The 24,853-nt window shown below is 36.8% G+C and overlaps 1 protein-coding gene across 1 annotated transcript in view; it reads left to right on the forward strand.

Annotated features, from left to right (window-relative positions):
* The window catches only part of MMRN1 (multimerin 1), a 41,974-nt gene that overhangs the window by 10,028 nt on the left and 7,093 nt on the right, over nucleotides 1-24,853 (forward strand). Inside the window, exons 2-6 of the mRNA XM_068681705.1 lie at nucleotides 3,954-4,073; nucleotides 6,517-6,623; nucleotides 11,915-12,013; nucleotides 14,771-14,944; nucleotides 19,942-21,921. Of these exons, the coding sequence (XP_068537806.1) occupies nucleotides 3,954-4,073; nucleotides 6,517-6,623; nucleotides 11,915-12,013; nucleotides 14,771-14,944; nucleotides 19,942-21,921 (2,480 nt within the window). The remainder of the gene's footprint in view (nucleotides 1-3,953; nucleotides 4,074-6,516; nucleotides 6,624-11,914; nucleotides 12,014-14,770; nucleotides 14,945-19,941; nucleotides 21,922-24,853) is intronic.

Raw genomic sequence — 24,853 nt, forward strand, 5'->3', positions numbered from 1 at the left:
ATGAAGAGCACATCCTCAAGGACAAAAAGAGAGAAAGGGACAGAAGTCAGAGCACTCTCATTCTTCAGGATTTGGAAGCGAACATAAATTTATTTCCTTCTTGGCCACTATTCCTGTCAACAGACCCTCTGCCCTCCCTCAGCAGCCTCGGGAGCACGCAGAGAGGCGTTAACGGCCGCCGCTTTCCCGCCTCTGCGGGCAACGGCCGCCACCTGCCGGAGCCTCGCGGCAGCGCCGCCCGCCTCGCCTCGCCTCACGCAGCGCCTCCTGGCGGCAGCGGGCCGCTCGGGCAGGGCTGCCGGGCTGCTGTCGAAGCGGTGTAGAGAGGCTTTGCTAATTAAAAAATTAAAAAATTGAGAGGGTTTTAAGAGCGCTGGCAATGCGCCAACGGAGCAGCAATGAGTTTAGGAGCTCTTGTTTGCAGTCAGGCGTGACTGCCAGTCCCCTGATTCAGCGCCCAGAAATACATGTAAGAGGACACGGAGATACAGTTGCTTCAGACCAGCTGGGGTGTTTTTCTTCATATACCCTCAAGTCAAGCTTTGGAAATCTGCGTAGTAAATTAAGAAACTGTGCACCAAAGGGCAGACCTCCCCAGGCTCCACGGTTTTATGACACAGACAAGGAAGTTGCTCTTTGCTGAGAATCGAGTCCCATTAAAGTTGCAAAATGTCCAGTAATTCAGGCTGTATAGCTTCGTAACTGGAGTCTGATGTAAATCACCAAGGATGAGTCAGCTAAACACAAGGAAACACTCCAGTAATTTGTCCCCCCACCCTCTTTTTTTTTTTTTCTCCAGCTGACAGAAGTACTAATACAAACTCATGTAGCCTGGGCATGGGGCTTCTTGCCATGGAGTAAACACAGTGTGGGCAGCCCTTCCTTACGACTGCCCTGAAAAATCTTCTATTTCACAGTTATCTCCAACCTATTTTCTGACCAATAGCTGAAAGGAAGGAATGCCTCACAGGAATGTTTTCTCTGTTGAAAAAAGAAAAGGAATAGGAGTGGTGTAAGCAAAAGAGAAGAGAACTTATGCAGTAGGGTATTAATACAAGATCTAAATGAGCCTTACAGGACATGCAAGATCCCAAAAGGCAAAGAGAGGCTTATAGGCACCATCTAGGTTCCATTTGCACTGTCAGTTGTAGGCTATGTGTGCAGACTCCACAGGTTGTAAGCTACACAGACCTTGAATTTGCAATGGCCATAAAATCCCCAAGATTCAGGCCAGCTGGAGTTGTCGAGCTTGCATGCTTATTGCTTGCACAAGAAAAAAACGTTGCTCTTCATATTATGCCCAACTTCTCAGATAGGGTCAAACAGCACTTGATGTATATTTGGTTTAGGAATATTTATATTTGAGCTGGAAATACTACTGCAAATATCACAAGTGAAGAGGCTATTTCAAAAGTCTGAGGACTGAAAGGTATTCTTTGACACCTTGCTGTGAGCGAGCTTTGCTGGTCAGCACATGACAGAAAAGGATAAAATCTGTCACATTGTCTTTATGCCAGTCAAGACTTGCACTACACTCTCCAGGCTGGATTTCTGTTGTACACTGTGAAAATGTTGTTTTGGTTTTAAGAACAGTTTTCCTGGTTGAAATCGGACCCAATGCAAAACAAACAAGAGATTCCTGCAGCTTTCAATAAAATCTACATGTTAGAAGCTTGTGTTGCTGATCTGAAACATATTATTCCATGGAGTAAAGAAGATTTTCAGGTTTAAGTTCCTGTTATGCAAAAGAGTTGTTTTCCATTCTGCCTTTGCATTAACACAGCTTGTCATAGTTCTTCCGCCATGCTTCACCTTCTATTTTCAAATCTACATTTTTTCAGACAATTTGATTTCAAAATTATATTTACATTCTTAACATCTCTTAATGAGCTTATTTCATTGGTAGCATAAACCTAATTATAAGTCACACCAGGGGCTCTGTGGATATTTCCTCCAATTTAGCCTGATCAAAGATTTCTGGGTCATGTGAGAACAGCTACAGCCATTGTACTCACAGAGCTTAAGAATAAGTTAAGTGTTTTAAACAGAAACAATCTGTTCAAATTGAGTTAAATTTTTGATGGAAATCACAGACTGAGTTTAGGCTATTTTTAAAAACAAACAGCAATCCTTAACTGTTAAGTTTGGAATGTATTGTACTGATCTTTCCTTGAGGGCATCTCCAAATGGACATGTTCCAGTAGCTGTTATGTTGAAGTTGGCTGCTTTCAATAGTAATGATAATTGTTGGATTTATATTATGAATTTTAAAAAGTAGATTATTTTTTTTTTAACTCACCTCTCTGTATTCCAGGACTTTCATATATTTTGCAGCTGCTTTTTATGCTTGTTTTCATTGTTTTATCTTTTCATTAATCACATTTACTTTGATGTGAAATGGAATCCAGTTACTAAAACCTGTACCTCCATATACACTGCATAAAAGACCAACACTGACAACATTGCTGTATTTCCTCTTATTAGTCCAGCTCTGGTGAGTTGTCAGGCCTGCATGTGAGGGTAGAGTGCAGGAGAGGGAGCCAGGAGCTCAAGTCCTAACCATAGCACTGGCAGGTTGAGATGATCCACTTCTGCCCAGATTTTAAAATCTGACTCCTATTTTTGGGTCTTGATTTGTAGATGTGGCAAGACACCTTTCTGCTGTTTACTCTTAGTCCCTCACTTTCTAGACAGATAACTTGCTTCAGTAAAAGAGGTGTGGTACTGAACTGAGGTGTATTTATCACTTCAGATGTCTTCTGATCAGAGTTTATATGCTATCAGTTAATTGCTGAAAGTTATTCAGAAACTTATATGTTTATATTTTGTATATTGAGTTTAAATCATAAGCAAATCGTAAGCAAATCACCATCTTTAATCAGGGGTCATCCCCCCCCCCCCCCCCCCCCCCGCCCCAAATAGAACACTGTCAGTCTGGACCAGCATCACTTTATTCATCTATTAAGAATTGTTTACTATGACATTCATGTGTTGATAGATTTCTGTGTTGTTTGCTTGTTTGTTTTTTAATTTAAATCTCAGTGCTGCAATTCAGAGAAAATTATGCTTTTTAATATCAGGTATGAATATGCAGAACCCTTACTACAGCTATGAAATAGAGGAGGCTTCATACCTGTACAGAATTACAGAACATCCTGAGTGAACTAGAAAGATCACCATATCCAACCCATTTGTGGTCAACACAGAACCACCCAAAAATCAAACCATATGTCTGAGAGTGTTTTCCACATGCTTCTTGAAGTCTGACGGAGCAATTACTGATATTACCTGAAATTACTTTTAAAAGAAAGTGGCCTTACACTTTTCAGCTCCCATAATTCTGTACTGCAGTTAGCAGTCTGGTTGTTTCATATGTAGCTTCCCTCTAGGAAAGGGTGTGGAAAAAAAGGCACAGGCAAAGGCAGTGCTAAGGCACAACATAGTCATGTGTGTCCTTGACCTCAAAGTGCACTCAAAAACACAGTCTAATTGTACTGACAATATTTCAAGGAAAAGGGAGGAAGAGTTGAAATATCTATCCGCAAAATGGAACCTATAGGTGATTAGGAACCTTGTTAAACAATCTTTTGACTACTGGAGAGACGGATTCTATGGTCAGAAATATAGGTGTGTTATAAGATCTGTTATTACTGCAGTCCAGAAAGGCTTCTTTGCCTTGGTGTTCTGCAAACATTTACAAATAAAAAATCCGTTATACCATATAAATAGATAGAAGTTTAAAAATGATTGCTTTCTTTGCTAATGAGTAGCTGAAGCACAAAAACTAAGTAATTTGCCTAAGATTACACCGTCAGTCTGAGAGAAAGCAAATTTTATTTTCATAACTTAACCCTATCCCTAAATTATGAGTTTGACTTCCCCACTAAGTATCATATCATATTGTGTGAAATGTTATTTGTCCTTTAATTATATTTACATTTTCTTTCTTACAGAAACTGGTGCGCTTATGTCCATACCAGACTATTACCTACAGTAGTAGTGGACAACCTGGAAACCTTCTCATCAGGCAGAGCGAAGCCTTGCACTTGGCTTATTGGATCCTGTGCTCAGAGGTGTGTAGACAATGGAACAAAGAGTACTTGAGGTTAAGAGTGCCACATAGGCCTAATGAATACAACCACAACTTCAGAAATTTAAAAACAGAACAACACAACAACAACAAAGAAACACCCACGCATTCACAAAACGCACACAAAATAAATAAATAAAAAATAAAGCAAAGCAAACCAAACAAAACAACAACAACAACAACAACAACAACAAAAACAATGAGCAAACAAAAAAAAACCAACCAACCAAGCAGAACAAAAACCACCAACCACAGGAGGGAGCAGAGAGTGTGTTTCGAGTTCTCATCATGACGTGTTGCTAGTAAAGCAAGTAAGCATAGCAAGTAAACAACATAGTGAAAAAGCTCATGACTGGAAGTATCCTTGAGCTCTGCCATATGGGCTTGGTACACCCTCACTCTGGCACCCTCTGATCTGTTCAAAGCCTTCAAGTAAGCCCAGTGCCTTCTCCTCTCTTCTGAAGTACTACAAGAGAAGGTACAAGGCTTTAAAGCATGTGTGGGAAAGAAAGTCTTTTCTGTGCTTATGCACAGAAAAACTCTTTTCCAGGCTTGTGCATTGTTGGAGCAAAAGGCTTTCTCTGAATGGCATAAATATTTTTGTTACTATCTTTGCTGGGTGCTTATTTGTGGCACAGCTTTGTTGCTCAGGCAGTGAACCTAGAAAAGTAATTGGCCTGAATGCAATGTGTAAATAACAACTGCTAAACATATTCAGATTGTCCTTTGTGATTTGAGTGCCTCATTGGATTCTCACGCATTAGATTTCAATAGTAAATGAAGTTTGATTTTAGTGCGTGAGACTGGAAAATGGCATCCTGAAATAGCACCAGCAAAACAGAGGCTGTAATACATTTCTTCCCTTGAAAAACTTCAGAAGCTTCTTACAAACCAGCTTGTTCTGAAAATTGCCCTCTAGGTGGTAGGACTGAACATGCTTAAAGCTTTGAGGTGAAACCTGGAACAGAAGTGTCCTTAGGATTTGCGAACTCTGAAATATAATGAATTGCATCACAAAACTGTGAGATGAGCCCTGTGGTTGCAATGTTGCCAGCTTTTTTTTTTTCTAATTCAATCTGGAAGATTCACAATATCTCTGATTATTATTATTATTTTGTTTTTAAGGAAAATGAGTTCACGGGGCTGTTCCTGTAAATAAGTCTCTGCTATATACACTTCTTGGTCTTTTCTACATGGAAGTTATTTTTGTAGTATCTATTTCTGATTAACTTCTTTTAGGGACATTTGTTTTTAAGGTTGCTTTCAGGAATCAGTTATACTAATGCAGAACAAAGCAGTTGTACCATAAAATAAGAGCATCCATATGGTTAAAGAACTGAGAAGAAATCCCTTGATTTCAGTTCACCTTAATCTTTATTGAGTTCTTGTAGCTGAAAAGCCTTTTCTCAGAGGCAAAGCTGTTTGGGGACATATGCAAAGCTCCCAAAAGTTGATACAAATTTTAATATGCAATACTGAATTCCTTGTGAAAGGCCAACCAGATTACCTACTGTATAAAACAAGATGGCATGTTTTTGTAATTCAGTGGGAAGGCATTTTTTGGTCTGACAGTCTTCAAATATGCCACCTTTCTGGCATGATTTAGACAGGGATTGTATGTCCAAGAGTTCTGTAGACATTATATTTTTGTATTTTCTGAGATTTGAAGTATTCTTCATGGTAGTGTTTAGCAACTACCAGAACCATTTGATACACTTTTTATTCAAACTTTATATTTAAAAAAGACAAGTTTAGTTGCTGTAGTTTGTTTCTTTCTGTTGCAGCATGCCTATTCTACACTAACTTCTCTGAACTTCAGAAAGCTAAAAGTGATGGTGTAGCCAGGACATACAGAATGTGACGGAACACAGAAACAAAATTGCCGCTGACTCTGCAGTTACCTACAGTAAAAACAGAGGCATCACAACTACATAGCTATACCCTCCTTTCAGCAAGTTACAGAGTGGAAATTTTCATATTTTATCAGAATAATGTGTCTGTAAACCTACAAAAAATAATCAGAATGGAAGGTTTCTGGTATGTACTTAATATGAACTGGCATGGCATAGATTCATCATAAGTGCTTTTTGTCACTGATTTCAAAGTAAACAGGATTTCACAATTTTATTTTTGACTCAATCTGTCCAGTATAGTATGTATGAATTATAATAACATAACAGTTATTAAGATTTGACTTCTGAATAAGATATTCAGGGAAGAAATCTGACAGCCCTAAGTAGACATGATCTGAAGGATGCAATTCTAACACTGATTGCTATTGAAACACCAAATCCTAGTTAGGCTTCACTTTCAGTTTCAATGGGTTAATGAAACAATACATAAGAAAACATATTGTTGATGTACAGGTATCCTACAACTCCTGCTTGGTCACCTAAAACAGATTTTAAAAGTTTTTTGTTTTGCAGGTCCCAGACAACAACGCACGTGGCCTACAGAACTAAGCATAAAATAGTAACATCACTGGAGTGGAAGTGCTGTCCTGGGTACAGTGGGCAAAACTGCCAATCCATGGGTAGGTGAGAGTTGCACTAATTTCCAGATCAGCTTAACCAGAACATCGCTTCCTTTCTTCCCATCTAAAACTCACAAAATCTTCAGCCTGATTCCATTTTGCTGAAATATGGAGTTTGCATTCAGTGCTTCTCTTCTTTCAACCTTTCAATTATTGAGTATTACAGTGCTAGGATATTAAGCCCAGGTCCTGTATTGAATGCTTACTGCATTCATCTGCAGCACTGTGACCCTTTGGCTTTCAGTTTCAGTATCTAAGAATATGTTTCACACATATGATAAAATAATGTACCAACATTGTTTCTCTCTGAATCGAGCAGGAATTTTGCTCAGTTCAATGGTGACTGAATTTTACTCAGTATTACATGTGATCCATATATAACTGTGTCCTTTTTCAATAAAATAGAACATTTTTCCTCTGCCCTGGTGATCAAACATATGGCAATATACTGTAGTTTAACATCTGTGTAATAGCTATTTCTTTGCTGCTGGCCTTAAACAAGCTGCCCTTGAAAAATAAGATATGGCATCAGCATACATATTTTAAATGAATGAATATTACAAGAAAGGCCATTAGATGTGGTAGGGAATTCAATCAGCAGTGGTAAAGTAGGGGTTGTGATTAAAAATTAATGTACAGGAATGAAGAGAAATCACTGTTATTCACATCCAGGAGGGAAATTTTAATGCTGAAGAGCCAGAACCTCAGCAGGCACAGAACTCTCTTCTGTGTAGCTGAGTATGGAGTCAGGTATTAACAGGGGACACAGTCAGTCAGCAAGGCTGTCCAATGAGCATGGATCAGATGTTTTAAAGATTTGCATTTAAAAAACTCAAACATTAGCAAAAATAAATTTCAAAAATGCTTATAAAAGGGTCAGAATACAGTTGATAAAATGGAAACGACATCAAAACAACATGGAAGCACTGACCAGGAAAAAAAGCTATTAATTCAATTTGTAGTGGTATCTATGTAAAAACAAGAGTAAAGGAATGCATTGTCAAGTGTTACAGGACTGGGTTTGAAATTACATCTCCCGGGTACTGTTTTCAAGCCTCTTCTGACTTGCTGAATAACTTGGGGAAGCCACTTATAATCTGCATACCCAAGTTTACCCATCTAGAAAATTGAGATGACATTTATCTCACAGGGGCACTGGGATATTTAATTAATTAATGCTCGTAGAAGTGTTTAAAGAGACTGGGATGAAAGGTGTTATGTCAGAAATGCTCCTCTTCCCTGCTACTGGAATCCTCCCTCCCATGAGGGGCAGACCACCAGCACAAGCCCTGCCTGTATTATTCAATTCCCATGAAGGGACATCAGCTAATGAACTTGAACAACTGGGAGTCCAAGAGCCCTGTCTTCAGGCACTCTATCTCTACAGTGGTAGGGAGAGAGATGTTGTAAGCTCTGACAGTGGCTCTCCAGAGTCCCTGAGGCCTCCACGTGGCCTGTCTGTGCTTGATCTGCTTAACAACAGAACCATTTATTGAAGGATTTCTGTGCTAAGGGAATCGGGGTATTCTGATGATTTGTTTTGGATCTTGGGAAGGCACCATTAGTGTGATGTGGATTGGTTGTAGCAAACGCTAATTCAAAACTCGTGTTTTAGCTTCCCTGTCAAACCAAGTTAACCCATACTTAATGATTTCAGTACAACATTCTAGGCAGCAGAAAAACTTGTTTCCATCTGACAGCTATTTCTAGACATTTGTAAACTGCACTTGGTATCCTCATTATAACTGGCTACAGATACTTCTGTAGGTAACAGTACTGAGTGACACAGAAGAGCCTCTGGAAAGAAAGTGGTGTTCATATCACTATTTCCAGCTCTACTTCCCATGTGGCTACACATTCCTAAATTGGGTAATACATGTATCCTAGCGTAGCATGGACAGCGCAACTTTACAAGAAAGGTTGTTGTTGTTGTTGTTTAAAGAAAAACTATAGACATGAATTCTTTATTATAAATCTCATGGAACAGCAGAATACGAACAATTCAACAAACAAAATGACAGTATTTCAATTCAGAAATATCAAATGTTTAACTGTGAGCAAAACTGCTGAAATTAAAGAGCTTGTCAGTTCTGAGTTACAATTTGTGACATATCATTATTGCTAAGCACAGCTTTATTCTAACTATTTATCCTTAAGTTAGAGAAAACAATTTGTCTGTGGTAATGTTTTGGGGTGGGAGGGAAATCTCATTTCATTTTTGGACATAAGGTTAGTGGATACTACATGATGTGTCACAAATAACTTCAAGAACTGGAAAATGCATCTTCAAATATAGGTCATGCTGCATTCAGCTTTGCTTTGGAGTGAGGTAACTTAATGTGTGGTAATTTGTTTCCATCTATCCTGGCTGTGGTTTAGAGCAAAGGGCTTGTTATTGAAATTGCTGACAATACAGTAGCCATTGTTAGCACTGAATTCTCTTGCCTGGTAGCGATGTCATTTCTCCAGCAGATGGCTGTAAAATGTTCTGCACAGGAGTGAGTGCCGTCCTCAGCGTGGGGTGAGATCCAGACACAAAAGGTAGCAATTCACCTTTAAACACAGGAGTGCTCTGAGAGGGAGTGGGAGGAAACTACCTAATTCCCCACAGGGATTTCTCTTGAAACACTCCTGCTCCATCAAAAGTTTATTGAGAGAAAAAGATACAATTTTCATATTTTTAATATTCCCTGAAATCATTTTGCACATAATTTTGTTCTATGTATTTAAAAATTATACATCTAGGCCAATATATTCAACATCAGGAACCTAGTGTTGGATTCCTATGTGCGTTACCTGATATTTGGAAGTGCTAGGAACCTTCAAGCTCCTTGAGCTTCTTATTGTAAATGGCATCTGTAGGGTGGACTGGAAGTCTAATTTTGAATTTATATTTTCTATTTTAGCTTAAACTGAGCATAGCATATCCCATTTCAAGTTATTTGATGGCTATTTTGAACCTACAGAATGTGTGTGTTGGTATTTCAGTTTGGTGCTCCTGTCCCATCTGCTGCTGTTTGGGATCTAGGATGGGGATCTCAGCTGTGGGACCAATCAGCACCTAAGACCTAATTACTTTGTGATCCTTTGTGATTCCAAAGTGGTTCCTTTGGAAAAGGGCTGAGCTAGCCTAGAGGAATAATAAAGGAGAAGTTATATTGCCACTGACTGTTCTGAATTTGTTTCACCAATAAAATTCCTGAATTTCTAGGGCTGTATGAGAAGTGCCTTTCCTATACAGTGATGAAATTCCATAAATGTACAATCCAGAGAATTCTTTTTTTTTCTCTCTCTACTTTATTTATTTATTTATTTATTTATTTATTTATTTATTTATTTATTTATTTATTTATTCAGTTGGTAGCTGGGTTGGTTTTCTGTGTGTGTATGTGTGTGAATTGCTGGCTACAGTCCTTGCTGCTGTTAGAAGCAGTACAATGCATTAGTGGTTTGCTCCATTACTGGGTTACTCCAACAGGGTGATATCTATGTCCTGGGTTTTACAGGGATTAAGCTATCTGAGCAGTTCAAAGCATTAGTAAAACAATCATGCAGCAATACATACATGTCCTTGAAACTCTAAAAGCAAATAAAACTGACTGTAAGCATTTGGGTGTTCTTCAATGTAAGGCACTTGATTTAATAGGGAGAATGAAAGATAAGATGGATAGTATAAAAAATCTGATATCTGTAACAGTGGTGCTGAATACATTTAGAGCAACAGAAGGATCAGTAAAATGAAAGAATAAAAGGACATCAATCAGCTGGTCTTTATCATGGGCAAGTAACTGACTCCTTTGTCATAGATTATATCATCACATCAGCAACTGGTAAATGCTGTGTAATGAATTGGGGTGAATGCAAGTATTTAACTCCTGTCAATAATCATGCCATGGAAAAATAACAGAACCTACTGAAATTGTTACTAAGGATTTTGTATTTTTTATCAGACCATTTTAGAAAATTCTATGAAAATTTCAGTCCATTTAATAATTTCCTTTGATGTTTTCCCATTCTAATTGTTACTTCGCCCATTAATTTACAACCTCAAACACTTTATACTTAAATGAAATCTATTGATCCTCATATACACTGCAAAAAGGCTGGTGGAAAACAGAGAATTTCTTGATTCAGCATTTTGTTCTGTTTCCCTGGAAACTCACATTATGGTCGTACTCTGTTTTAATATTTGAACTGAAGAATAATGTTGCCGTATCCAAGTTCTTCTTTTACTGTACTAAAAGGCTGGAAATCACATCAGCTAAAGTGTCATTCCTCAGATGTGCTCAAGATGGAACAACAGCCAATACAAAATGCTTCATGAACTTAACAAACGTAAAAATTGGTCTGAATTTACACTAACAAGTTTACAACCTGCTTTGTACATATTTCATTTTTTCCCCACTACCATGAAATGAAAGTGAATTGAAAGAGAATTAAGTCCTGAAGGTGGAAATCTCATTTCATTTCCCAGAACCATCAGCTGTTTCCTATGTTTTGTGGGTGACAGTATCCCCAACAGTAGTACTGAAATAGTAATGTTAGTCCAGCTTTTTACAAAGTGCTTTTGTATCTTGGGATTGAGAGGTAAAACAAGCACAGAAAAACCTCATCTACCATGACCAGAGGAAGTATTTACAAACTTACCACCTTCCTAAGTTTAATTAATAATGTAGGTACCAGTTGAAAACCTCAGATAATAGTTGTTGGAATCTGGAATCTGATTACACTTTATAATTTTTTTTTTCATATTTTTTTTTTTAGGTGCTGCAAGCATCACATTAATGAGAAGCTTATTATAATTTGAAGATTTATGTAATCTACCAAAAATAAAAAATAATTAAAAAATAATTAAAAAATAATTTCAACAAACTTTACTATTATCCCTTTCACCTAGGAAAAAAATAATCTTATAGCTGCAAGTAGATAATTTTATAGCTAGCAATCTTTGTATTGTATTTGTATTGCTGTTTAATATTGATCTAAAATGTTCATCTGGAATTTTTAGCCCTGTATATTTCCATGTTCTGTTCATTCTAGGGCAAGTTCTGACCTTATAGTATTAACACCAACCCTCACCAATGTCAGGAAGACGTTTATAAAGCTGTTCACTATGTTAATAAATATGTGGTTCTGCACTCTGTTACATATGTACTAAGCAGAAGAGTAAGCTGCAGTGTTTTTTTGTTTTGTATGGTTTTGTTTTGTTTTTGAAAGCAATTGATTCAGAATCCTCATTTAGGTACATTCAGTATTTCACTTACATCCTTTCTTTTTTGTCTGTCTTTTAGCTCAAGAACAACAATTGTTTCTACACAGCAATCAGGCTGAAAGCAGCAGAACTCTCAGTGAGAGGACACCAGGAGTTTCACAGGACCCCAGTGGTCCAGGTCGGTACTTATAGCTAATTTCACGGTGGGGCAGTGTGAGAAGCTGAAAAGTCTTTGACTTAGTGTAAGCACTGCAACAACTAAAACATCAGTGTGTTATCAACATTATTCTCATCCTAAGTCCAAAACACAGCACCATACCACCTCCTAGGAAGAAAATGAACTCTATCCCAGCTGAAATCAAGACAGAACTATAGAGTGTCCATGACAAAGCCAAAACCAGAAAAAAAAAGAAAAACAAGAATAAAAAATATTTAACCCACTGCATTACTGAGTTAGATGAATTAACAGAAGAACAAACAAACAAAAAATGTAGTAGTGTAGACTGCCTTTGCAATTTGAAAGAAAATGTAGTGATGTTAATTATATTACCTGAATACACAATTCTGTTATGTATTTGCTTATAAAAATTGTTGCTCAAAAAATTGTTGTTATTCAAAATCAGTACAGTGACTCTTTGAACTTTGGCAAAGGTAGTTTAGATGTTTTTTAAACTACTCCATCTATGATGATCAAATAACTAAGCAACACAGGGACGATATACCACTCCAAACCACAAATGTTTGAGACCGTGTCTTATTGCACTACTCATTTGCTCACTACGTTCATATTTTGCCCACATTTGTTAATTTTAAGCCATAAGGTTTTGGAACATATTGATCAGTGTTTTCCTCTATGGGCGTGTACAGAGGGCCCATATGAAAAAGTGAGCCTGATCACTAGTGTTAAATAGAGACACTTCTCTTAGTAGCAATTCTGGCCTGAAAAATAACTCTAAAACTGAAATCTCAGCACTCCATGTTAATTGATAGGATTAGTTTAGAGTATAAAGAGATACCTGTTCTAGTTGCCAACTCTGCAAACACAACCTGGGGTCAGGAGTATTTGACTACCCTGGTCTGCCACTCCGTAAGCTGCTGTCAGAACTCAACAAGCCAGCTTCTATTTCCATCTGCTATAGCATTTATAAACCACAGTTTCAAGTTAATTTTTGAAGCTTGTCTACTCCCTTTAATAAGACTGACAGAAATGTAACTGAAGAAAGTGTTGCACTCTGCAAATTAATTATCATTCAGTTATTAGATCTGATGACTATACATGAGCCAGTACTGAAAACAACTCAGTTTATTATGGTGGTAATTCAAATAAGAGAGATACTCCTTCAAAGAGCAGAAATATCCAGACTTGTCTTTTTGTCTTTGTCAGAGAGTAGTATTATGCCATGGAGCATTCAAAAAGAACCACCAATGGCTTGTCTCCACAATGATGCTGAGGAAAGCTGAGGAGAATTGCCAGACTCTAAACTACTTAGTTGAGATATAATCACAGTTTTCTGTCTAAGTGGACACCAAGTGGGAAAGTAAACAGCTGGAGATGCTAACACTCTAACCTAAAACACGTTATTCATCAAGCTATACCTATTAAGAGTTTTACAGTCAAAGTGTCTCTACAGGAAAGAATTCTTGTGGGTTTTGGCACAATTCATCTGTACCGACTTGATGCATTTGGTGAATTCTCTGTATTTTCCCACATGCTATTGAGTTAGATATGATACATTTATTTTTTTTTTATTTTTACATATTAGAATATTTAAGAATCAAATTCTAGTCAGAACATTCAGGTTTTAAACTTGCTTTTTCTTGTCTTTAGGACCCTGTGCCTACAGCCTGTATTTTACACTAAACCTGTGCCTACATGATTTCTGATTATAAGTGTACTGCCATGAGAAAAGACACTAATGCCATAATGAAAAGTGACTAAAGATCAATAGCAATACTGTAAATTTGCAGTAATAAATATTTATCTGTATTGCTTAAGAATCTTATGCATAGCAATTTGTTAAGTCATGGTATAGTTTGGATAATGTGGTGTAGTATATTATGTGTATAATGTATGTGTATAGGCCATTTGAACTCGATTGTTGAAGGACCTGAAGAGATTTTATAGCTTTGCATACAGGAATTAAATCATTTAATTTTCTCAATATCTCCTGAAAATCTCAGACTAAGTCTCGTTCCTGTCAGCTGTGAAACTCTGGTGGATAGCTGATGTTTCATGAAGTCTCAGTTTGCAAAATCAAGGCCTTCTTTACCAGTATCTTACAAGCATTCAGATAGGCCTTTTTGCACCTGAAGAGACTACAAATGCCAGGAAAAATTTGGGCAGGTTTTGAAAAAAATTGACTGAACAGGTTGGACATCTTTTCTTAGTGACAGACTAATTATTCTGAAGTCATTTATCTATTAGCTGTTTTTCTGATTTTTTCCCTTGCTGCTCTGTTGAACAAGTCTTTATTTTGACCCCAACACTGAAAATATGATGTGTTTCTTCAGAAACAAGCCTTGGAAATTCATGAAGTTATGCTATAAATGGAAAGTAAAAATCAATGCTTTTGTGATTGTGTTAAAGGAGGTAGACTAAATGAGAGTTAACTGAATACCCTTAGGGTGCTAGGTGGAGAATGGCATTATGCTGATTAAAATATGCTAACCATTCAAAGTACTCTTCTGGAATTATAAATGCTTTATAATGGATACAGATGCTTCAGTAATTATTTACTGCTGTGCTGCTGAATGTCACTAATACATGATACATGACAAAAATCAAGATGATTCACTCCAGGCTAATAATTCAGAAACTTTTCACTGCACTCTCAGCTAATGTCTCTCAAGTCAATTGCATTTTATTTTTACCCTCACAATTTTGTAATGCTACTTTTTTTTTTTTTTTTTCTTCTCATTTTTTTTTGTGAACAAGCACTTACACAAAAAATGAGCGAGAAGATTAGCAGCCAGGAGATGAAACTGACTTTTCTACAGAAGAAGGTTGACAACATTACTGCTGCCATGAATGATGCAAGCAAGACTCTTTCTTCTCTGGAAGGCAAAATCAATGAAGATAAGGGCAGAGACCTCCAGTCTTTTCTAAAAGGTAAGAAAAATAAATTAATGTAATCACTCACCCAGTTAAAGGTGCCAGGAAAAAAAAAAAAAAAAGGAAAAAAACAATTATCGGCTGTCTTATTCTATTGTTCAACATTTGGAGGGAGAACTCTTGTTTCATAACAGAAAGATTTATTTTTTTTTTTAATTTTTAATTTAAGCATTTGTTATGGTATCTTTTATAGTAACAAAAAGGACTTACATTCTTATGTACTACATCATCTATATGGTAACTTAAGCTACTATCAACGCATTTTCTCTTAGAGCTTCTGCAAATTTTCTTATCTCTGCTTTTAATTTACCTGACAGCTGCTAAAGGAGGTAGCATTTCCTTTTATACTAAGTTCAAGCAATATTCTTTAACACATAATTCACATATGCAGAGGAAACATACAAGGATTTCTGTAGTTGCATTTATAACATGTCAAACATCCCCCTGAATAATTTGCCTCTGTGATAACATTAGGCTAACTTTGATAAAGATCTGAGCTCATGAGCTAAAAATCAAGTAAGAAATTATCCTTCTTCTATTGGATGAATGAGAAAGACGTAGACAGGGATCAGAAGGTTGGGCAGATTTTTATCAGCAAAATTATGCATCCATTCTTTGTAAATCCCACAGCAAGATCTGTTCGATATTTATATAGAAACAGTGCTTAAGAAACAGACTGGGACAGAAGCTTTCATTTCCTTGATATGCAATACTTTCCTATTTTTTCAGGATTTTTCCCAAACTGATTGTATAATATGTTACAGAATCCAGAGAACTTTCTGTTGATTAAAAATAACATGGGGGAATTGGAACTTTTTCACAGAGGTAAAACTAAATGAAGCAATAAGTGCTTTCGTATTTCCCTTACAATTATCTGGTGTTGTCCCATTTCATGTATTTTCAGTTCTCTTTTGTTTCCCAAGTTGCTCATGCCAAATGCTAGATGGCTCTCTTGTACCCTGGATCACATTTATCCCATCTCTCACTTTGTGACCTGCTTTCACCTCTCCACATATTGCTAGATGGCATTCTTGACCCTTGGGCATACATTTAATTTGTCTTTGAATATTTCCCATTTCCCTTTCGCTTTCTCTTCATTCTTTTTTATATTCCACTCATTCTAGCTGTCATTTTGATGCTATTCCAAGAGGTCATTTGCTGTGCTCCTGCTTCTCCATTCCCTATCTATATTTAGGGGCCCAAGTCCTAATTAAAATGCACAGTTAAAAAACAAAACAAAACAAAACAAACAAACAAACAAACAAAACACATTATTTCCTACTTGTCTGTAAATGTGGTTTAAGTCTTTATTGTTTTTATCTACCATGTTCTATTTTATACCTGCTTCAATGAAATCCCCTCTTGCTGGCCTTTTTTTTGATTTATGTCCTTGATCTACCTCCTAATCAGGTAGCTGTAATGAAAATGCTGCCATCAGCTACTTTCCTTAACTCTCATTATGGGCACTCCAATACAGGTTATTCTTGGCTTGTACATAGGTAAACAGCAGGAATGAATGGAACAGGGGAGAGAGGACAAGCTTCATGTTTCTGTTGGCTCATGTAATAACATTAAAGGGCAACTGTAGTTTCTGCCCAGGGAGTATCATTCTGTCATATCCCAAGTGGGCAAAGAATATTCTAAAGAAACTGAAACTGTCAAGAGTTCCATGCTGTCCTCTAGCTCAGTACAGACGCAGAGCATACATCAGAGTTGCTAAAATTACTGTTAGAAGCTCACCTGAAGCAAAACACTTCACAAGCTTCCCCACTACCACTGCCTGCTGAAGCAATATGCTTTCAAAGAATAGCTAAGACTGTACTTCCTTCATGTTATTCAGGTTTCTTCCTCCTGCCTTTGCATTTTCTTTGCATGATGCCCACCTCCTTTCTCACAAACATTATTCACCTTTTTTTCATATCAGAAATTCTAATGGCTGCCCAGATTTTTATCAAGGTTTGTTTGGAGTGAAGTCTTTTTCTTTGAACAAACAATTCAATACAGTTTACAAAGTCTTTATTTCTTGTTTTTATCTGTAAATAGACTTTGGTCCCACAAATCTGTCATCTGTTGATACAAGGTGACACTGTAGTAACTGATATGCTCCTCTAATTTTATTATTGAAGTCTTCCATGCATTTAAAAAGACTGCTTTCAGTACTCAGGAGACTCATCCTACTTTTTACTTGTCTTGAGAAAATGATTTGGCGTTCTCCCTTTCATTTAATAAACTCTGCTTATTTTTTGCTATTCTTTCTTCCTTCTTTCATCCACATCAAGCCCTTTTATATACTCCTTTCCTCTTCATTATTAAAATGCACACTCCTTTAAAAATGAACTCAGCAATGGAGAGTTAATCACTTCCAAGTCAGAAATGTCATTTACAGCTGGATGTATAACCTCAGCTCAGTCTCCTGTGTACATACATTTATTTTGCACACTATTCTTCAAATAGTAATTGAAACTGCAGAGGGAGTATATGTTGACACAGAGTAATTACGCACTGTGGATTTCAGCCAGGGAGTTAAAATTAAAATTCATAATCTCATAAAAAGTTCAAGAGATCCTTAGTGATCACAGGTAGTTTGGAACTTTCCATTTCAAAATGAGCAACAGAAAGATTGAGTTGCATCCATGAATGTACCCACATGTATTCTTAGCTCAAGCTTAAGATTGTCACCAACAGCAGGAATTTGGTTCAGGTTTTCCTGTGAAGTATGCTCCCACAGCCTCAGGTAGCAATAAATTCATAACAGTACTTGCTTACCAAGTACCTAGTTGTCCTAGCCAGGAAACAATGGAAAGAAACCCCAAGTTGTTTGTTTTGTCAGGTTTCATCATCTTGGTAATAACAAGAACACCTGAAAACCAGAGCTGAGCTCCACAAAACACCCATGATCCAGCTAAATAGAGTAGGAATGGGAGAGGAGAGACTGGCAGTTTTCATCCAAATATGTTGCTGACATGAAGAAATGGAATGAATTCCTCATAGAAGGCATAGAGTAACTTTGTTTTTTTTTCCACAGCCATTAAACTTCTCTTCACTCCTTGTGACTCTTAAAACTACAAAATATTTTCTAGCACCTTCAAGTATCCTGACCAAATCATCAGTGATAATGGTTTCCTCTACATGTCAATTATTTTATTCTTCATTCATATCTTGGATCCTCCCCTCAGCTGCCAGTATATCCTCATTTTTAAATATCTTGCTGTTTTTCTTTTAGTGAAGTTCATTGACAAAACTCTGCATATATGTGTGCACATTCATGTATACATATTTGTCTAGTCATTTACTTGCTGTTTGGGTAGTCAAAAGTGAAAAAATAGAGGCAATCTCAATATTATCACTTTGTTGTTTTGCATATTGTATGTAAAAAAAAATGCTGTAACATCTGTGACCACAGTTGACAGTAACTGAATGTATTGCTTGGGAAACTTCATTTTGTATTTCTGAAGTGGCTTTTTTCTATGCTATCAAATTTACTGCACCTGCCTATTATATCCTACATTGAAAAAAACACTTGAACAAGTGACAGATTTCTCCCCTAAGCATCAGAGATGTTTACTGTCCATTTTACCAGACATAATGAAGACTGAAACTCATTTATAGTTCATAGAAAGCAGCCATTATCAGTTACATTAGCCTGTTTACAGCTGGAAGGACACACATAATTCAAATGGATTTCCTGAATAGAAAAAGTACTATGTTTCTAGCTTTCTGAACAAACCCATTTTTATTGGGACTTTCTTTTGCACCCTTGGGGCCCGGAGCTGTATTGGCATTTATTGTCCTTATATTTTATGGATCTGATTTCCTGCCAGTTATATTGCTCTTGCTGAGAATGTATTTTCAAATAAGGTTTCAGAGTTTGCCTTGCTGTTTTAGAGGTGAAGGCTCCAGCCCTCAGACTGGATATAGCATTCCAGGCTATAGAAGTAATTTAGAGGAAAACAGAGAAAGGCAAAGGAAGAGTTTCTATCTTTATCAATAATTTTTAATCTGAAAACTGATAGTCATCAAGGTATTGTAGAGCTTGAAGAGTATAATCATTATATGGCAAGCTGGCTACAGGGTCACTGGTGTTTGTGCAAAGAATGTTTCAGTGCTTTAACTGGACACAGGGGCTACCTTTGGAGAAAAAAAGAAAAAGAAAAAAAAAAAGAAAAAAGAAGAAGTCCTTCTAATCTCATAATGGAGCAGAATTATTGCTCTAATTAATTCAATATTTTTATGCAGCAGTCTTGATGGACAGTATTTTATGACTGCTTTTACCCACTTAAGACTATACAGGATTCATATTTTGATATTTTACACAGGAGCAGAATTCCCACATAATTACCTTTAACCATTGCTTTTCAGGATCAGTATTCCTAGGAGCTATTAAAGAAGTTATAGTATTCAAGACTAACTTAAAATGTGTACCTTAAAAGTCTGTCTTTTGCAACATTTTTATCATACCTTAATTTTAGATATGTAATAAGGCTATTACTTTTATTTTCTTCTTTCTCACTATAGTGCGCCATATGATCACTTATCATACATGATAGAATAGGAAGGTAATAATAATCTCTGCTATTACTTCTTCTTGACCGTAATGTTGTTAAAGCCATTTTTTTTCTTACATTCCAAATGGAGAAAGGACACCTTGTTTTCTTCTGAGCAAGCCACAAAAGCATACAACTCTCCTAATTTCAGTGCTCAGAGACAGCTTATCTAGGCAATCAAAACTGAAACTATATATGCAGCAGATGAGTTTGCATTTTCAAAATAATAGCAAATTTCCCTCTGATTTCATTAAAAGCAGGGATGAGACTTCATACAAGTAGCCGTCTTCTGTGTTCCTCAGCTGCACATTTTCCTCTGTGGGTGGGTAACCAAAGTGGGCATTTCACTTCCTTATAGCACTGTGCTCACATTGTGGAGAGAAAAAAAATATAAATAAATATTTCTGACTATTGATTTGATTGTTTGCATATTTATCCTTTTTCCCAAAGGTCTCAAATCCAAGAGTATTAATATGTTAGTCAAAGACATTGTCAGAGAACAGTTAGAAGGATTTCGAAGAGAAATACAAGAGAGCATTGCTCAAATTTTCAAGACTGTGTCTAGTTTATCAGAAGATCTTGAAAATACAAAAGAATTAGTCAAACATCTGAATGAAACCCAAAAAAAATTTGCTCAAGAGAAAGAGAGTGGGCCAACAAAGCTTGACATTCTGGAGCTAAAAAGTCATATGGTGCAGATGAAAGAGGAAATGACCCTAACTTGTGACAAGCCTGTGAAAGCTTTACAGAAAAAGCAGAAATCCTTGGAAGAGAACTTGGAACATCAACAGTCAAGAAGTGTCATTTATTTTGAATCTTTAAATAGGACCCTTACTGAAATGAAAGACGCTCATGAACAACTTTTATCAGCTGAACAGTCTTCAAATCAAAACATCCCTTCAACAGATCAAGTCACAGAGTACAACATTACAGAGTACATGTTCACACTGAATGAGAAAGTAAAGAAACAGGGCCTGATGGTGCTGCAGATTTACGATGACTTAAGAATCCAGGACAGCAAAATCAGCAATCTCAGTGTTGAACTGGAAATTCAGAGAGATTCTGTTCTGGGAGTCTGTGATGACATGTTGTCAGAGAGCAGAAAGGATTTCCAAATGCAGCTGGCAGCAACCCAAGAGAACGTGCTTATCCTAAACAGAAGTCTCTCTGATATGGTCCTTCCATTGGACAGTAAGATTGATAAAATGAATGAGCAAATTAATGATTTGTGCTATGACATGGAGATCCTGCAACCCTTGATTGAACAAGGGGCACCTTTTAGTCTGACTTCAGAGTATGAACACCAAATTCAAGCTGAAGCAATCAATGAAAAGCTTGAAAACCTCACAACTGTCATTAACAGAATGAGTTCTACAATCAAGGGACTTTCTAAAACTCAGGAAGGACTTAAAAATGAATCTCAGGCTTATCAGGAACTCTTTGACAGTCGTATTAATGAATGCTCTATGGAAATAGAGGATGGATTAAACAAGACCATGACAGTAATAAACAGTGCTATTGATTCTATTCAAGATAACTATGTACTTAAACATACGCTACATGCCCTGAAAAATGAGACTGAGGTCTGCTGTAGCAGAGCGGAGAAGCTGGACAGCCTGATGGCTCTAATTTCCCAGTTCCAACAGTTGAATGAAACCCTCTGGACATTGCTTACTGGCAAGAAACAGGAATTCACTTCACAAGTAGTTACATCCATTTCTGATCTTCCTTATGTAGAGTCTGACAAAATTATGCTCCACAATTTCAGAAGACTTTACTATATTTTAAATGAAACATCATCAAAAGTGGACAATCAACAAAAAGAAATCACCCGACTGGAAGAAAAAATATTTGACTCTGTGGAGGAATCTAGGGACCATGAGGTTCGCCTCCTGGGTGTGGAGTCAAAAATTTCTAAGTTTTTGGCAAATAACTGTGTCTCACTGAAGAAAAACAAGGCTGCCTCAACAGAGAAAGAACAAATGATCTCACTTCAGCTCCAGGCACTGAATTCCAGGATTAAAGCTCTGGAAGCCAAGTCGATCCGATTCTCAAACAACATTCCACTTCTGAACAGGACTGCTCATGAAGCCTGGGGGCTGTGTCAGGATGCCAACAGCAGCATCCAAAAAGTGAATGCAAGTATACCTGTGCTAATTAAACTTGCTCAGCCAGATATTCCCTTACTGCAAAGAGGCCTCAAAGAGCTCATTGAATCTGTGCTTGAAATAAAAGCAGGGACTATCCTGATGAATTTAACTGAGCATGTTGACATACTGGTGGCAAGTGCAATGAACAACATCACCAAGCTTCAGAAGCAAGTGAAACCAACAATAAAGAAACCAGCTCCAGTGAAAAAAGGGACAACAAACTTCACCATGAGCCTGCCAAGCCGAAGTCAGAGGAACACAGATAATACTATAGATTCAGGTAATGTGTTTTAGTTTAGGAAAAAATTTTGTAATAGCGGGTGTTATGTAATTGGTGAGATGAACTAAGTCAGAGAGTAGTCTTAACAAGTGGCATAATAACTTAAGGAGAAGGAGAATAAAAACTCAGAGAATGCCATAGTGTTTTGGAGGAACTTGAGGTTACTCTTCCAAGAAGGTTTATTTTTCTTATGAGGAGACTTTGCAATAAGACATCCCAGAAGCTCCATGTAATTTTCCTTAATAAATTCACATCTAATCAGTTTAAGATATATGTGTATGCACACACTCAGCTGAGGACCTGACCTTTCAAACCTAACCATCAATTTAGAGAAAATCTAAACTACAATAATTTTGTGCCTGCATCTCAATTAGCAATTTCAGTAGAAATGTGAAACTTGGGAGAGATATCTATCTATTGCATCAGTCCTTTGCAGCATCAATGGGGATGAAAGGTATTAAATACCTAAGCAAATAAATACACCAAATGATTGCAAAGAAGCTTTTGCCATCTCCTACTTGAATTCATTAAGATAAGTTACAATAATAACAGTGTTCTTGCAGAATCAGTAGTCCAGCTAATAAAGTGTGTTTGACTCTTGAATTCATCTAGAGAATGGCTCAACTGAGTAGAAGCTGCCATTCTTAAAAAGGACATTTTGGATATGATTGGCTTCCTTACTTAAATTCAAACATCATCACATGAAATTAATTTATATGGATGAATTCATAGAAATACAAAAGTTTTGCCTTTTGGCATCATATCTGAGTGAAAATCGATAGCACAAGCTGATGTTTTATGGAAATATAGTTTCTGGAAAAAAAAATCCTAGAGGAGACTAATTCACATTAAAACAAGCGAGACAGACTCCTAAATGACACGTGAACGTCCAGATACTTTTGAATGTCAAGACTTAAATCTTTTCTATACAGCATTCTTAAATGTATGAACATTTCTGAAAGCATATTTCGTCCCTGTTGTAAGCAGATGTAGTGGTAGAAAGGGCTATGGCTATTGTTATGGTGCAGTCTTGCCCTCCATCCCTTCTTTTTTCCTCCTGTCCTATATACAGCACTTTTCAGTAATCAATGGAAAGGATGCGCATTAAAGTTCTAATCCCACAAGTATCTGACTTATGATGAACTCCATCCCCACTGAAGGACTTAACACACTTCAATTAGAGGGAACACACAGCTATTCCAACAAGCAGTCACACTTAAAAATGCACTTGCTACCAAGAAAATAATTTATTTTAACATATTGAAACAGCAATTCTTTCTCGGTCATTTTTGTTTTCTGCCTGTTCTCACCACTGCAAGGGATGGAAATTCAAAACCCTTGATCACAATTAAAACTAGGTGAAAATGAGATCTGATGTCTTTGATCCCTCCTGAGTCTTCTACTGTTTTGGAAACTGTCACCAGTGCCACCTGCCTGGAGCACGCAAAGTTGCCACCTGCATTAGTGAATTAATGTCTTTCCTATTTATTATTTATCTCATGCCATATTTATTAAATAGCTTACTTGATAACATTAACTATGTGCTCGCACTTACAAAAAGTGCAGATCATTGCAGACATAACAAAGCCGTATTTTTAAGCAAGGTCTTTAAGTAGCAGTGTTTATGCAGTTTTCCAGCAGTAATGAAATTTTGCACTCAATGAAGTTTGTTGCCTAGCAAAGTCATACATTACATTTCCATAAGTTAAAGAAGTCAGACCATTGTCTTAATTAACAAATATCCATCTTCTACATCAGTAGATTTTACTTCTCCAGGAAAGCTTTTTCTCTCTAAGTTCCATGAGACCATCCAGAGATATATGCTGGCCCTACTAAAGTTTCTAGAAGAAATCCTAAGGTACAATCAGCTAATTATAAAATGCATTAGCTCTTAGACCATCATTTTAATCCACAAATCATATTCTATAAACAGTAATAAGGTGAATATCAATTCTTATTGATTCTAACATGTTCATTATTCTATTCTACTCTAACAGACTGAAATTTTTCATTGGCTTTAATGTGTTCAGGATTTGGCCCTGAGGTAACACTTTCCACAACAATCATTTGACATCAAGGAGAAACATTGTGAATTTCCACTATGTATGCAGGTACATGCAAGTTTGAGGACTTCTCAAGTTGTGGATTGAACAAAAGAAAATCTTTTTTTTTTTTTTTTTTTTCAGCTAGAAGGTGGAATATGTGTGAGGAATACAGAATATCTCTCTCACCTGATAATAACTTAATAGCTATGTGGAATGGATAAAAAAGCAATTAGGATCTTAAGATACTTTCAAGTATCTAACAAAGGGGAAAAGACATCCTTTAAAGAAAAAAAAAGTAGTAAACTCTTCATTAGCCTTGGTTATGGATTATGTCTGGTCCTACCCTCCAGTACACTGTTCTACTGCAAAAATGCACGATGCAGAGCAAGGGCAGCTTAGCTAAATTCCAATTTTCCCATTGCCATTTAGTGTTGGTTTTGTTCTCTAGAGAACCTAGAGGCTGTCACAGTTTTCAAAGTTGAATGCACTCTTGGGGCATGTCTTGTGTTAGTTGTGGCTATGCCTTATTCAGATTATTCTGCCCTCCCATCAACATGAATAACTGAGAGTGCAACTGTGTTATATTTATGTATTTAAAACAGTGCATCATTGTAAGATAAAGGTCATTTAATTCTTCACCTTCTTTTGATCTCACTCCAGATCTTAGTACACTCTTAGTACATCTTAATACGCTCATCTTAGTACACTCATCTTACGTAACTTAGTATACTCACATGGGAATGACAAAAATCAGTGTTCTCAGTACACTGGAGAATGAAGTACCAAAGGAGTTAAAGTGTATTTAAGATTTCAATAATAGTTACGTTTTATCTCCTATCTTCTTGCTTCTGTCAAAAACTCAGCAAAGCAAGACAACTCCCTGTACT

Source organism: Anas acuta, chromosome 4, assembly GCF_963932015.1.
Source record: "Anas acuta chromosome 4, bAnaAcu1.1, whole genome shotgun sequence".
Taxonomy (NCBI): Eukaryota; Metazoa; Chordata; class Aves; order Anseriformes; family Anatidae; genus Anas; species Anas acuta.